This window comes from Mobula hypostoma, chromosome 2 (genome assembly GCF_963921235.1).
Source record: "Mobula hypostoma chromosome 2, sMobHyp1.1, whole genome shotgun sequence".
Lineage (NCBI taxonomy): Eukaryota > Metazoa > Chordata > Chondrichthyes > Myliobatiformes > Myliobatidae > Mobula > Mobula hypostoma.
Genome location: NC_086098.1, coordinates 120,738,073 through 120,752,041, shown reverse-complemented (window position 1 = coordinate 120,752,041; position 13,969 = coordinate 120,738,073). Strand labels below are relative to the sequence as shown.

At 42.7% G+C, this 13,969-nt stretch overlaps 1 protein-coding gene across 6 annotated transcripts in view; it reads left to right on the top strand.

Moving 5' to 3' along the window:
* The window catches only part of LOC134342426 (cullin-9), a 318,694-nt gene that overhangs the window by 95,112 nt on the left and 209,613 nt on the right, over positions 1-13,969 (top strand). For all 6 annotated transcript variants that reach the window (XM_063040545.1, XM_063040547.1, XM_063040543.1 and 3 more), the window contains exons 6-8: positions 5,738-5,928; positions 7,673-8,066; positions 12,146-12,546. In XM_063040545.1, coding sequence (XP_062896615.1) covers positions 5,738-5,928; positions 7,673-8,066; positions 12,146-12,546 — 986 coding nt within the window. The remainder of the gene's footprint in view (positions 1-5,737; positions 5,929-7,672; positions 8,067-12,145; positions 12,547-13,969) is intronic.

Genomic DNA, 13,969 nt, shown 5'->3' with positions numbered 1-13,969 from the left:
GGTTTTCCGTAATCCTGCTCGCCAAGGTCTACTCATGGCCCCTTCTAGCTCTCCTAATTTCAATCTTAAGCTTCTTCCTGGCAACCCTGTAATTTTCTCGAGCTCTAACAGTACCTAGTTTCTTGAACCTTTTGTAAGCTTTTCTTTTCTTCTTAACTAGATCTTCGACATCCTTTGTACGCCATGGTTCCTTTACCCAACCTTCCTTTCCCTGCCTCAATGGAACATACCTATGCAGAATGCCATGCAAATGTTCCCTGAAAATTTGCAACATTCTACCGTGCATTGCCCTCAGAACATCTCCCAATTTATGATCCCTAGTTCCTGCCTAATAGCATCATATTTCCCCCTACCCCAATTCAATGTTTTCCCAAATTGTCTGCTCCTATCCCTATCCAGTGCTGTGGTAAAGGAGATAGAGTTGTGATCACTACCTCCAAAAGGCTCTCCCACTGAGAGATCTGAGACCTGACCAGGTTCATTTCCCAATACCAGATCAAGTACTGCCTCTCCTCTTGTAGGCTTATCTACATATTGTTTGAGAAAACCTGAGCACTTTGTATGGAATAAAGTGGACGATCTTGTAGTGCAGCTAGAGATTTGCACATTTGACATTATGGGCGTCACTGGGTTGTGGCTGAAAGGTGATTACAGCTGAGAGCTTAAATCCAAACATACACATTATATTGAAAGGACAGGCAGGTAGGCAGAGGGAGCAGGGTGACTCTGTTGGTAAAAAATTGAAATCAAATTCTTAGAGGTGACATAGGATTGGAAGGCATAGAATCCTTGTGCTTAGAGTTAACAAAGTGCAAGAGTAAAAAGACCCTGATGTGAATTATATGCAGGCCTCTGAACAGTAGCCAAGATATGGAACTTCAATTACAACACGAGATAGAAAGGACACATAATAAGGATAATGATAGTCACGGGGGATTTCAATATGCAGGCACATTGGTTAATCAGGGTTGATACTGGATCCCAAGAAAGGGAATTTGTAGAATGCATATGAGATGACTTTTTAGAGCAGCTTGTGGTTGAGCCTATTTGGGGAAATACAATTCTGTATGGGGTGTTGTATAATGAATCAGATTTGATTAGGGGGCTTAAGGTAAAAGAACTTTAGATCACACTATGATCGAATTCACTCTGCAGATTAAGAAGGAAAAGATGGTTAGATGTATCAGTATTACAGTGGAGTAAAAGGAATTACAGAGGCATGAGAGAGGAGCTGGCCAAAATTGATTAGAAGTGGACACTAGCAGTCAAAGAGTCCCTGATAATTTAAACGCAAACAACAGGAATTCTGCAGATGCTGGAAATTCAAGCAACATACATCAGAGTTGCTGGTGAACGCAGCAGGCCAAGCAGCATCTATAGGAAGAGGCGCAGTTGACGTTTCAGGCCGAGACCCTTCGTCAGGACTAACTGAAGGAAGAGTGAGTAAAGGATTTGAAAGCTGGAGGGGGAGGGGGAGATGCAAAATGATAGGAGAAGACAGGAGGGGGAGGGATGGAGCCGAGAGCTGGACAGGTGATAGGCAAAAGGGGATACGAGAGGATCATGGGACAGGAGGTCCGGGAAGAAAGACAAGGGGGGGGGTGACCCAGAGGATGGGCAAGAGGTATATTCAGAGGGACAGAGGGAGAAAAAGGAGAGTGAGAGAAAGAATGTGTGCATAAAAATGAGTAACAGATGGGGTACAAGGGGGAGGTGGGCCTTAGCGGAAGTTAGAGAAGTCAATGTTCATGCCATCAGGTTGGAGGCTACCCAGACGGAATATAAGGTGTTGTTCCTCCAACCTGAGTGTGGCTTCATCTTTACAGTAGAGGAGGCCATGGATAGACATGTCAGAATGGGAATGGGATGTGGAATTAAAATGTGTGGCCACTGGGAGATCCTGCTTTCTCTGGCGGACAGAGCGTAGATGTTCAACAAAGCGGTCTCCCAGTCTGCGTCGGGTCTCACCAATATATAAAAGGCCACATAGGGAGCACCGGACGCAGTATATCACCCCAGTCGACTCACAAGTGAAGTGATGCCTCACCTGGAAGGACTGTTTGGGGCCCTGAATGGTGGTAAGGGAGGAAGTGTAAGGGCATGTGTAGCACTTGTTCCGCTTACACGGATAAGTGCCAGGAGGGAGATCAGTGGGGAGGGATGGGGGGGACGAATGGACAAGGGAGTTGTGTAGGGAGCGATCCCTGCGGAATGCAGAGAGAGGGGGGGAGGGAAAGATGTGCTTCGTGGTGGGATCCCGTTGGAGGTGGCGGAAGTTACGGAGAATAATATGTTGGACCCGGAGGCTGGTGGGGTGGTAGGTGAGGACCAGGGGAACCCTATTCCTGGTGAGGTGGTGGGAGGATGGAGTGAGAGCAGATGTACGTGAAATGGGGGAGATGCGTTTAAGAGCAGAGTTGATAGTGGAGGAAGGGAAGCCCCTTTCTTTAAAAAATGAAGACATCTCCCTCGTCCTAGAATGAAAAGCCTCATCCTGAGAGCAGATGTGGCGGCGAATTAGTCCTTACTCTTAATAATTTCTCCTTTTGCTCCTCCCATTTCCTCCAAACTAAAGGTGTAGCTATGGGCACCCGTATGGGTCCTAGCTATGCCTGCCTTTTTGTTGGGTTTGTGGAACAATCTATGTTCCGTGCCTATTCTGGTATCTGTCCCCCACTTTTCCTTCGCTACATCGACGACTGCATTGGCGCTGCTTCCTGCACGCATGCAGAACTCGTTGACTTTATTAACTTTGCCTCCAACTTTCACCCTGCCCTCAAGTTTACCTGGTCCATTTCCGACACCTCCCTCCCCTTTCTAGATCTTTCTGTCTCTGTCTCTGGAGACAGCTTATCCACTGATGTCTACTATAAGCCTACTGACTCTCACAGCTATCTGGACTATTCCTCTTCTCACCCTGTCTCTTGCAAAAACGCCATCCCCTTCTCGCAATTCCTCCGTCTCCGCCGCATCTGCTCTCAGGATGAGGCTTTTCATTCTAGGACGAGGGAGATGTCTTCATTTTTTAAAGAAAGGGGCTTCCCTTCCTCCACTATCAACTCTGCTCTGAAATGCATCTCCCCCATTTCACGTACATCTGCTCTCACTCCATCCTCCCACCACCTCACTAGGAATAGGGTTCCCCTGGTCCTCACCTACCACCCCACCAGCCTCCGGGTCCAACATATTATTCTCCGTAACTTCCGCCACCTCCAACGGGATCCCACCACTAAGCACATCTTTCCCTCCCCCCCCCTCTGCATTCCGCAGGGATCGCTCCCTACACAACTCCCTTGTCCATTTGTCCCCCCCATCCCTCCCCACTGATCTCCCTCCTGGCACTTATCCGTGTAAGCGGAACAAGTGCTACACATGCCCTTACACTCCCTCCCTTACCACCATTCAGGGCCCCAAACAGTCCTTCCAGGTGAGGCATCACTTCACCTGTGAGTCGACTGGGGTGATATACTGCGTCCGGTGCTCCCGATGTGGCCTTTTATATATTGGTGAGACCCGACGCAGACTGGGAGACAGTTTTGCTGAACATCTACGCTCTGTCCGCCAGAGAAAGCAGGATCTCCCAGTGGCCACACACTTTAATTCCACATCCCATTCCCATTCTGACATGTCTATCCACGGCCTCCTCTACTGTAAAGATGAAGCCACACTCAGGTTGGAGGAACAACACCTTATATTCCGTCTGGGTAGCCTCCAACCTGATGGCATGAACATTGACTTCTCTAACTTCTGCTAAGGCCCCACCTCCCCCTCGTACCCCATCTGTTACTCATTTTTATGCACACATTCTTTCTTTCACTCTCCTTTTTCTCCCTCTGTCCCTCTGAATATACCTCTTGCCCAAGCTCTGGGTCACCCCCCCCCTTGTCTTTCTTCCCGGACCTCCTGTCCCATGATCCTCTCGTATCCCCTTTTGCCCATCACCTGTCCAGCTCTCGGCTCTATCCCTCCCCCTCCTGTCTTCTCCTATCATTTTGCATCTCCCCCTCCCCCTCCAGCTTTCAAATCCCTTACTCACTCTTCCTTCAGTTAGTCCTGACGAAGGGTCTCGGCCTGAAACGTCGACTGCGCCTCTTCCTATAGATGCTGCTTGGCCTGCTGCGTTCACCAGCAACTTTGATGTATGTTGGTCCGTGATAATTGCTTCTTTTCTTATACTACTATCTTCTGTGTCATCCAAGGATCTATCCTTGACTCTCTCTTATTTAGCAATTAGATGCTGCCTCTTGGCATTATTCAAAAACAAAGCATCCATTTCCATGTGCAGGAGAACGCACAGCTTTACTTAAACTCTTTTCATTCCCTCCACCAATTCTGTTTTCTATTTTTGTTGATATGTATACTGGATACTTAGAAATTTCCTCTAAATTAATATTGGAGGATTGAAATGATTATTTTTAGTCTTATCACAAATCCTGTCACTCATCCTGGCTATAGCCTAAAGTCAAACCTGATTATTCACAACTGACTTGTTATTGGCCTGAGACTTAATGAAGATTTGAAATTTTGATTTATGCTATTTCAAAACCACCTTTTTCTGCTTTTATCACAAAGCACATCAGCTCTGGCTTGTGTCTCTGGCTGAAATTGCTATCTGTGCCTTAGCTGACTTCGGCCAAGAATATTCCTAGCCATCTGTTTTCATTCTACCTTGTGAATTTGTTGCTAATTAGGATATGTATAAGCAAATCCTATTTTAAAAACAGAGAATCTGCAGATGCTGGAAATCCAAGTAACACAGAAAATGCTGCAGGAACTCAGCAGGCCAGGCAGCATCTATGGAAAAAGTACAGTTGACGTTTCAGGCCGAGACCCTTTGGCAGGGCTGGAGGTAAAAAAGATGAGTAGTTTTAAAAGATATGGGAGGGGAGAGAGAAACATAAGGTAATAGGTGAAACCCTCCAGCCTTTTGTGTGTCTTGCTCTAGTTCTGTTTAACATTACTTCTGTGTGCAATGGCCTATACTGGCATTATTGTACCAAACACCATTGAAGCAGTATTGGATTGTCTGTGTACCTTTAGATAGTTATTTAAACCATGCTGTGAAGTTGCAGTATGAACTTTGAAATGTTACATGTTGAGCAATACCTTAATGCCTGTAAATCTATATCAATTAGAGAAGAGTACATGGTGCTTCATGTAATTGGCTGGCTTTCAGATTTGACGTTCTGAAAGTTGGGAAAAGTTTTGTGGTCTTAAAGTGGGGGCAAATCTGCCTCCATTAAACTTTTAGGAACCTGTGAAAACCAAATATATATATGTAATACATTACTGTAATTACTATGTTTGCCTGCCTAAGTGACCGTAATTATTGGTTGTGAAACCCCTGTAGATGTCTGGAAGATTAAGGGCACATCCTAAAAGAAAGAGTACTTTATTTTTTCACTTGATTCAAAATTTGGTTGTGGTTTTAATGTTTAAACTGGTGTTTCATTGAATTTTCTTATAAATTATTCTTGAACTTTGCTTAACATAGTTCTACTTATCTAGCAGTTTCACTTTTTGTGGATTCCTCAGTGCGTGAACTTTTTGTGTAGTGAACAGTTTTGACTGAATCATTGCAGATAATTTAGTTTATGCTAGAACAAAGAACATGATCTTAAAAAAACTGGCACATCCCCAAGGATTTTTTGAAAAAGCAAATTATTATTTTTCTGTTGAAATGTGATTAATTTTCTTCTACGATGACAGCATATTACATGACATGTTTGTATTTTAGTTGCTCAGACATTTTTCCATAAGCCACCTGGTGGCTTATACTCTCTTCCTTATCTGTCGGAGAGCATTCCTGAAGATTCCTCAATTCTCAGACGCTCAGAGTGGTGGGAAGTACTTTTCTTCATCAAGAAGTTGGAGCCAAAACAGCAACAGGAGGCTGTCGAAATCATCAGACAGAGTCTAGAAGATCAGGTTAGTGAGCAAGTAGATTGTACTCATGGGGTTAAACTATATATTAATTCTTCTCGAGCAGCCGTCCCCAACCACCAGGCCGCGGACTGCTACCGGGCCATGAGGAAACGATATGAGTCAGCTGCACCTTTCCTCATTCCCTGTCACGCACTGTTGAACTTGAACATAGGGTTGCCAACTGTCCCGTATTTGCCGGGACATCCCGTATATTGGGCTAAATTGGTTTGTCCCGTATTTCCCCCGCTAAGGTAGAGCGTGCCTATGAAAGCTTTCGTACCGAAATGGCGTGAAGCGAAGAAGCAATTACCATTAATTTATATGGGAAAAATTATTGAGCGCTCCCAGACCCAAAAAAACCCTACCAAATCATACCAAATAACACATAAAACCTAAAATAATTCTAACATATAGTAAAACCAGGAATGATATAAATACACAGCCTATATAAAGTAGAAATAATGTATGTACAGTACAGTCGGGAAGATGAAGGCAAAACCGATTTGTGGGGGGGGGGAAATCACTACACGCATGCGTGCATCACATGCGCATGTCACGCATGTGCACACAGGTGCCCGCGCAAGGCTTCATGGTAGTCTTTTCCCGGGGTAACGTGTCCCGCGATTTGACTGCTACTTTTGGCCCTTATTTGGGAGTGAGAAAGTTGGCAACCCTAACTGTAAAAGACATGTTGAGGTGAGTTTAACCCTACTTGAACACCCACCCCGGTTGGCCAGACCGCAAGAATATTGTCAATATTAAGCCGGTCCGCGGTGCAAAAAAATGTTGGGGACCCCTGTTCTAGAGTGTACCCCTCCTCCTGATCTTTAAAATGACGTGAAAAGTTTAATTTGACTATTGAAGCATCTCTGCTTCCAAAAGATGAATCTCAGACAGACCTAGTCTTGCAGTGTTTTTGTTTTATGATGAGGGGAAATGAAATTTCTGGGTGCATGAGAAGTTGGACAGATGGGCACTCATCTGAAATTACTCATCATCTTTGGGGTGTCTTGTGCCTAACCTTTGCTGTTATAGCAGTTGTTTGTTGTCACAACTTATTTGGTGTGTTTATGGTCAGTGTGATTTTATTTTCACATTGATAGGTCCTCTGGTCTTTATTGAATTAACTTGAAGTAATCTGAATTTGATTTCATGTTATTTAATATTTTATAACTGACTTAATACATTATGACCTAAATGTTTCAGTATTTTCTATCTTTTTTTCTCACTGGCAGATTTTGATTTTCAGGCTATGGCGATCCTCTTAATTTTATGGCTTTGATTTTTTCCCCCCTTGGTCTACGTTCAATTCCACCATTATTTTCTGACCCTGATTCTTTAGTAAATGAGTTTTTGCAGTCTGTTTTACAGGATATTTCACTAAGTCTTATCCGGTTTTCACTCATTCTTTAAATGTAAAAGATTGGTAGCAACATGTGTTCTGAAATGGGGTTGTTGTGTATTGTCAAGTTCCCTCTGACTTTCCCTCTTTCTCACTATCCACTTTTTAAAGGAAAATTATTCACTTGAGACTAGTTGTTGCAAACTATCAGAATGGCTTTCTCTGGCTAAGTGGTTAACTATAGATGTAGTTCAAAGTAATGAAATAAACAATAATCTAAATAGTTAAAATGTTGGTGAGATGGTGAACAATGATAGGAAATATAATTAATCTTGTCATAAAAAGATATCTATATAAAATAACAAATGCTAATAATCTTGACAACCCCATTTAATTTCTTCACAGATTTCAGTAATGGATGAGAGTGTATTGATTCAATTGACTGTACCTGTGGAACTAGCACAGAAACTGCTTCAGTTTTTGAATCCATATTGTCCAGCGCCCTATCGTAATGACCTGGAGAGCTCTCACGTTTATACTAAACATTATTTGAAGAGAAAAGTGCTGGATCAGGACCAGCTCTCCGGTACATTAACAAGTGTCGAGTATGGATCCCAACCTGCCATGGGCTCATCGTCTGCATTATCCGCTTCTCAGTCAAAGAAAGCCAAGAAAGAAGTACCTCCAGAATTGACAAGCACTGCACCCACTTCAAGCAAAATCAGTGCTGGGCAGCAGGCAGAGATGGGCAGAATGGAAGAATTGGAATTACCAGATGATCTTGATGAGAAGCTCGAAGGTAAGTGTATCCATTGTAAATAGGGGGTAAACATCACATTTTCTCTCTCAATCACAGCAGTGGCTGGCGTAGTCCACTAGCCTGAATTGTGGTCTTGGTTCTGGAAAAATTGAGCAACAAATTGTGACAGACTATTGACTGTGATTCAATCGGGTGGTATAGGAGCAAATTGAAAGCCACACTGAGTTGGTGTTCAAGACAACAGGCAATTTATTAAAAACTGGTATGCACCAGGAGACCAATCAAAGCTGATTTATCGGAATACGAGTTAGGTACAGCTTTTACATTCTCAGTTGATGAGATTACCAGTAAAACTATTTTGATAAGAGAATGGTGGTTACAGGAAGACTTAATTAACTAACAGGTTAGGTCTTGATTGCAGAATAAAATGATTATCAACCGATCTTAACAGCTAATCCAATTTCCTGTTACATTGGGTACATGCTATAATTAATTAAGTTCCTGAAACTTGGGTGTTGTCACTGCTACTTTCCTTGTCTTTATTGAGGTCCTACAAGGTGAATTTAGGGAGTTAGGAGATAAACTAAAAAGTAGGACCACAAAGGTAATAATCTCTGGATTACTACCAGTGCCACGTTCTAGTCAGAGTAGAAATAGGAGGATATTTCAGATGAATACGTGGCTTGAAAAATGGTGCAAGGGGGAGGGATTCAAATTTCTGGGGCATTGGAACCAGTTCTGGAGGAGGTGGGACCAGTACAAACAGGACGGTTTGCATCTGGGCTGGACTGGAACCAATGTCCTTGGGGGAAGCGTTTGCTAATGTTGTTCAGGAGGATTTAAACTAATGTGGCAGGGGGATGGGAACAAGTGCAGAGAGACAGAGGGGTGTAAAATGAGGGTAGAAGCAAAAAGTAGTAAGGTGAAAAGTAAAAGTGGCAGGCTGGCAAATCCAGGGCAAAAATCAAAAAGGGCCACTTTTCAAGATAATTGTATAAGGGCTAAGAGTTTTGTAAAAGCAAGCCTGAAGGCTTTGTGTGTCAATGCAAGGAGCATTCGTAACAAGGTGGATGAATTGAATGTGCAGATAGTTATTAATGAATATGATATAGTTGGGATCACAGAGACAAGGCTCCAGGGTGACCAGGGATGGGAGCTCAACATTCAGGGAGATTCAATATTCAGGAGGGATAGACATGAAAGAAAAGGAGGTGGGGTGGCATTGCTAGTTAGAGAGGAGATTAACACAATAGAAAGGAAGGACATTAGCCAGGAGAATGTGGAATCGATATGGGTAGAGCTGCATAACACTAAGGGGCAGAAAACGCTGCTGGGAGTTGTGTACAGGCCACCTAACAGTAGTAGTGAGGTTGGAGATGGCATTAAACAGGAAATTAGAAATGAGTGCAATAAAGGAACAGCAGTTATAATGGGTGACTTCAATCTACATATAGATTGGGTGAACTAAATTGATAAGGGTGCTGAGGAAGAGGATTTCTGGAATGTATGCAGGATAGTTTTCTGAACCAACATGTCGAGGAACCAACTAGGGAGCAGGCCATTCTGGACTGGGTATTGAGCAATGAGGAAGAGTTAGTTAGCAATCTTGTCGTGCGAGGCCCCTTGGGTAAGAGTGACCATAATATGGTGGAATTCTTCATTAAGATGGAGAGTGATATAGTTAATTCAGAAACAAAGGTTCTGAACTTAAAGAAGGGTAACTTTGAAAGAATGAGACGTGAAATAGCTAAGATAGATTGGCAAATGACACTTAAAGGGTTGACGGTGGATATGCAATGGCAAGCATTTAAAGATCGCATGGATGAACTACAACAATTGCTCATCCCAGTTTGGCAAAGAATAAACCAGGGAAGGTAGTGCACCCGTGGCTGACAAGGGAAATTAGGGATAGTATCAATTCCAAAGAAGAAACATACAAATTAGCCAGAAAAAGCGGCACACCTGAGGACTGGGAGAAATTCAGAGTCCAGCAGAGGAGGACAAAGGGCTTAATTAGGAAAGAGAAAAAAGATTATGAGAGAAAGCTGGCAGGGAACATAAAAACTGACTGTAAAAGCTTTATCGATATGTGAAAAGAGAAAGATTGGTTAAGACAAATGTATGTCCCTTACAGTCAGAAACAGGTGAATTGATCATGGGGAACAAGGACATGGCAGACCAATTGAATAACTGCTTTGGTTCTGTCTTCACTAAGGAGGACATAAATAATCTTCCGGAAATAGTAGGGGATCGAGGGTCTAGTGAGATGGAGGAACTGAGGGAAATACATGTTAGTAGGGAAGTGGTGTTAGGTAAATTGAAGGGATTGAAGGCAGGTAAATCCCCAGGGCCAGATGGTCTGCATCCCAGAGTGCTTAAGGAAGTAGCCCAAGAAATAGTGGATGTATTAGTGATAATTTTTCAAAACTCTTTAGATTCTGGATTAGTTCCTGAGGATTGGAGGGTGGCTAATGTAACCCCACTTTTTAAAAAAGGAGGGAGAGAGAAACCGGGGAATTATAGACTGGTAAGCCTGACATCGGTGGTGGGGAAACTGCTGGAGTCAGTTATCAAAGATGTGATAACAGCACATTTGGAAAGTGGTGAAATCATCGGACAAAGTCAGCATGGATTTGTGAAAGGAAAATGACGTCTGATGAATCTCATAGAATTTTTTGAGGATGTAACTAGTAGAGTGGATAGGGGAGAACCAGTGGATGTGGTATATTTGGATTTTCAAAAGGCTTTTGACAAGGTCCCACACAGGAGATTAGTGTGCAAACTTAAAGCACACGGTATTGGGGGTATGGTATTGATGTGGATAGAGAATTGGTTGGCAGACAGGAAACAAGGAGTGGGAATAAACGGGACCTTTTCAGAATGGCAGGCAGTGACTAGTGGGGTACCGCAAGGCTTAGTGCTGGGACCCCAGATGTTTACAATATATATTAATGACTTAGACGAAGGAATTAAATGCAGCATCTCCAAGTTTGCGGATGACACGAAGCTGGGTGGCAGTGTTAGCTGTGAGGAGGATGCTAAGAGGATGCAGGGTGATTTGGATAGGTTAAGTGAGTGGGCAAATTCATGGCAGATGCAATTTGATGTGGCTAAATGTGAGGTTATCCACTTTGGTGGCAAAAACAGGAAAACAGATTATTATCTGAATGGTGGCCGATTAGGAAAAGGGGAGGTGCAAAGAGACTTGGGTGTCACTGTACACCAGTCATTGAAAGTGGGCATGCAGGTACAGCAGGCGGTGAAAAAGGCGAATGGTATGCTGGCATTTATAGCAAGAGGATTCAAGTACAGGAGCAGGGAGGTACTACTGCAGTTGTACAAGGCCTTGGTGAGACCACACCTAGAGTATTGTGTGCAGTTTTCGTCCCCTAATCTGACGAAAGACATACTTGCTATAGAGGGGGTACAAAGAAGGTTCACCAGATTGATTCCTGGGGTGGCAGGACTTTCATATGATGAAAGACTGGATCAACTAGTATCTTCTAATACTCGCTGGAATTTAGAAGATTGAGGGGGGATCTTATTGAAACGTATAAAATTCTAAAGGGATTGGACAGGCTAGATGCAGGAAGATTGTTCCCGATGTTGGGGAAGTCCAGAACGAGGGGTCACGGTTTGAGGATAAAGGGGAAGCCTTTGAGGACCGAAATGAGGAAAACCTTCTTCACACAGAGAGTGGTGAATCTGTGGAATTCTCTGCCACAGGAAACAGTTGAGGCCAGTTCATTGGCTATATTTAAGAGGGAGTTAGATATGGCCCTTGTGGTTGAAGGGATCAAGAGGTATGGAGAGAAGGCAGGTACAGGGTTCTGAGTTGGATGATCAGCCATGATCATACTGAATGGCGGTGCAGGCTCAAAGGGCCGAATGGCCTACTCACCTATTTTCTATGTTTCTATTCTCTCTATGTTGTCTGTGGTTCCCTGTGACAACATCAACACAATCTATATCCCTATTTCAAGTTATTAGCCTTCAATATTCTTTCTCCTGCAACAATTGATGGCAGGGAGTGATAAACTGTTAGTTAATTTTGTGATTCATCATTCAGGTAGTGAAATATGGAGAGTTTTCAAACTAAAACATTTTTGTTTTATTAGTGTTCAACTGCCCCAAAGTGACTGGACGTAAGACAAATTTGGAGAAAATGGGGGATGTTGTGGACATCATGAAGAAATCAAGTTGTGATATAAGTTTGCAAGTTGCAGGTTTTAAGTTCATCACTAAGATGTTGGAGGAGGATGGTTCACGAGAGAAGCTACCTCTGAAAGTGGATTCCAGTCTAAACCAAAGGGATAAGCTGATCAAACTACTGGTGGAAGAACTTACCAATCTGTCCAAGGAGAAAACTTTGGTCGTCACGTGCTTGCAGCTACTGTACATTCTGATGCAACGATATGACTGGAGAGTACTGTTTGCAACAGAGGGGGGAATTAAGAGTATTCTGTCCTGCATGCAAGAACACAAGAATTCTCCACTCATCCAGCAAGCTGCTCTGGCAGTAAGTTAAACACTTAATTCATTAAAAAAAAATTTCCCCTTTCCTCTCTTGAAGGATACCGACCCCCTGCAAATCCTCATCTAGGAAAATGGTGATTGATTTAAAATATAATATGAGCATGGCCTTCTAACGAAGCAGTGGTTTTCTCTCTCAGCCTATATACTAGTTTCATCAGAGTTGCCGCTTTGAATCAGCGGTCTGTCCTCCATAAATTTAAAAATCCACCCATGAAACAGCTGACTTTATTATATGCATTCAAAGTGCAATGTACTTTCACCAATAATTTTCAATTCTCTAAATCTGTAAAACTTGTACTTATGAAATGACATACTCTAAATTGTTTGGAATCTACCAACAGATCACGAGCATTCTTTATGTTGTTCATTTGATACACTGTTGATTTACTGCAATCAAAAGCTGTTAAGTAATCTCTTTTGGGTTAACTAATGTTTCTATTGCATTGGCACTGGATGGGTTTGTTAGAGTGTTAGGAGTTCTGAAAAATAGGAATCGAAGCAGGCCAGGTTTTGCTTTCAAACCTGCTCCATTGTTTTTTATGATTATTGCTGATCTTCTACCTTGGTGCCATTTTCCAGCTCTATCCCCATAATCCTTATTTTTGTTGTCATTATTTTTTATGTGGAAAACCATAGGAGTGTATGATTTAGATAACTTCAAGGGATTTGTGATTTTTTGGTGTTCTGCCTAAATGTAACAAAATATTCTAATATTAGTATTTGAAAACAAAATAGATAAATCTTCTTCTGAAATATGAAATATAAATGTACCTCTGCAATGTCTTCCTGAACTGTGGCCTCTTTCTTACCGTTGTTAACAAAGACCTTGAAGGCATCTCATTCATTTTTATTCACATTCACCCTCCCTCCTTTGTTGGAGAACAAGGACTGAACTTCCCTGGGTCGTCACCTTCATTCTCTGAGCTGCCGCATTCAATGGACCACTCTGCAATTTCCATCACCTCCAAAGCGAATCCACCACCAGTTTTATTTATTTTATTTTTATTTCAGAGATTCAACAACGATTGTTCCCTTTGAAGTTCTTTGGCGCATTTTTCTGTTTCCTCCATCCACATTCCCTTTCTTTCCACACTTTTTTTTACAACTTAAGGCAATACAACACTTGTCCTTTCATCTCTTCCCTTTCCACAACCCAGAGACTTGAACAGTTTTTCCAGGTGAAGTAACAATCCACTTGCTCTTCTTCCACTCTAGTGTACTGAATTCAATGTTCACAATATGGTCTCCTGTGCATCAGGGAAATCAGTGTGGATTAAATGACCATTTTATGCATTCAGTCTGCAAGGGGGATCTTGAGCTTCTCATTGCCTGCCACTTTAATTTTCCATTTTACTCCCGATCTGATCTGTACTGTTAGCATGAGGCAGAATGCAAGCTTGAGGTGT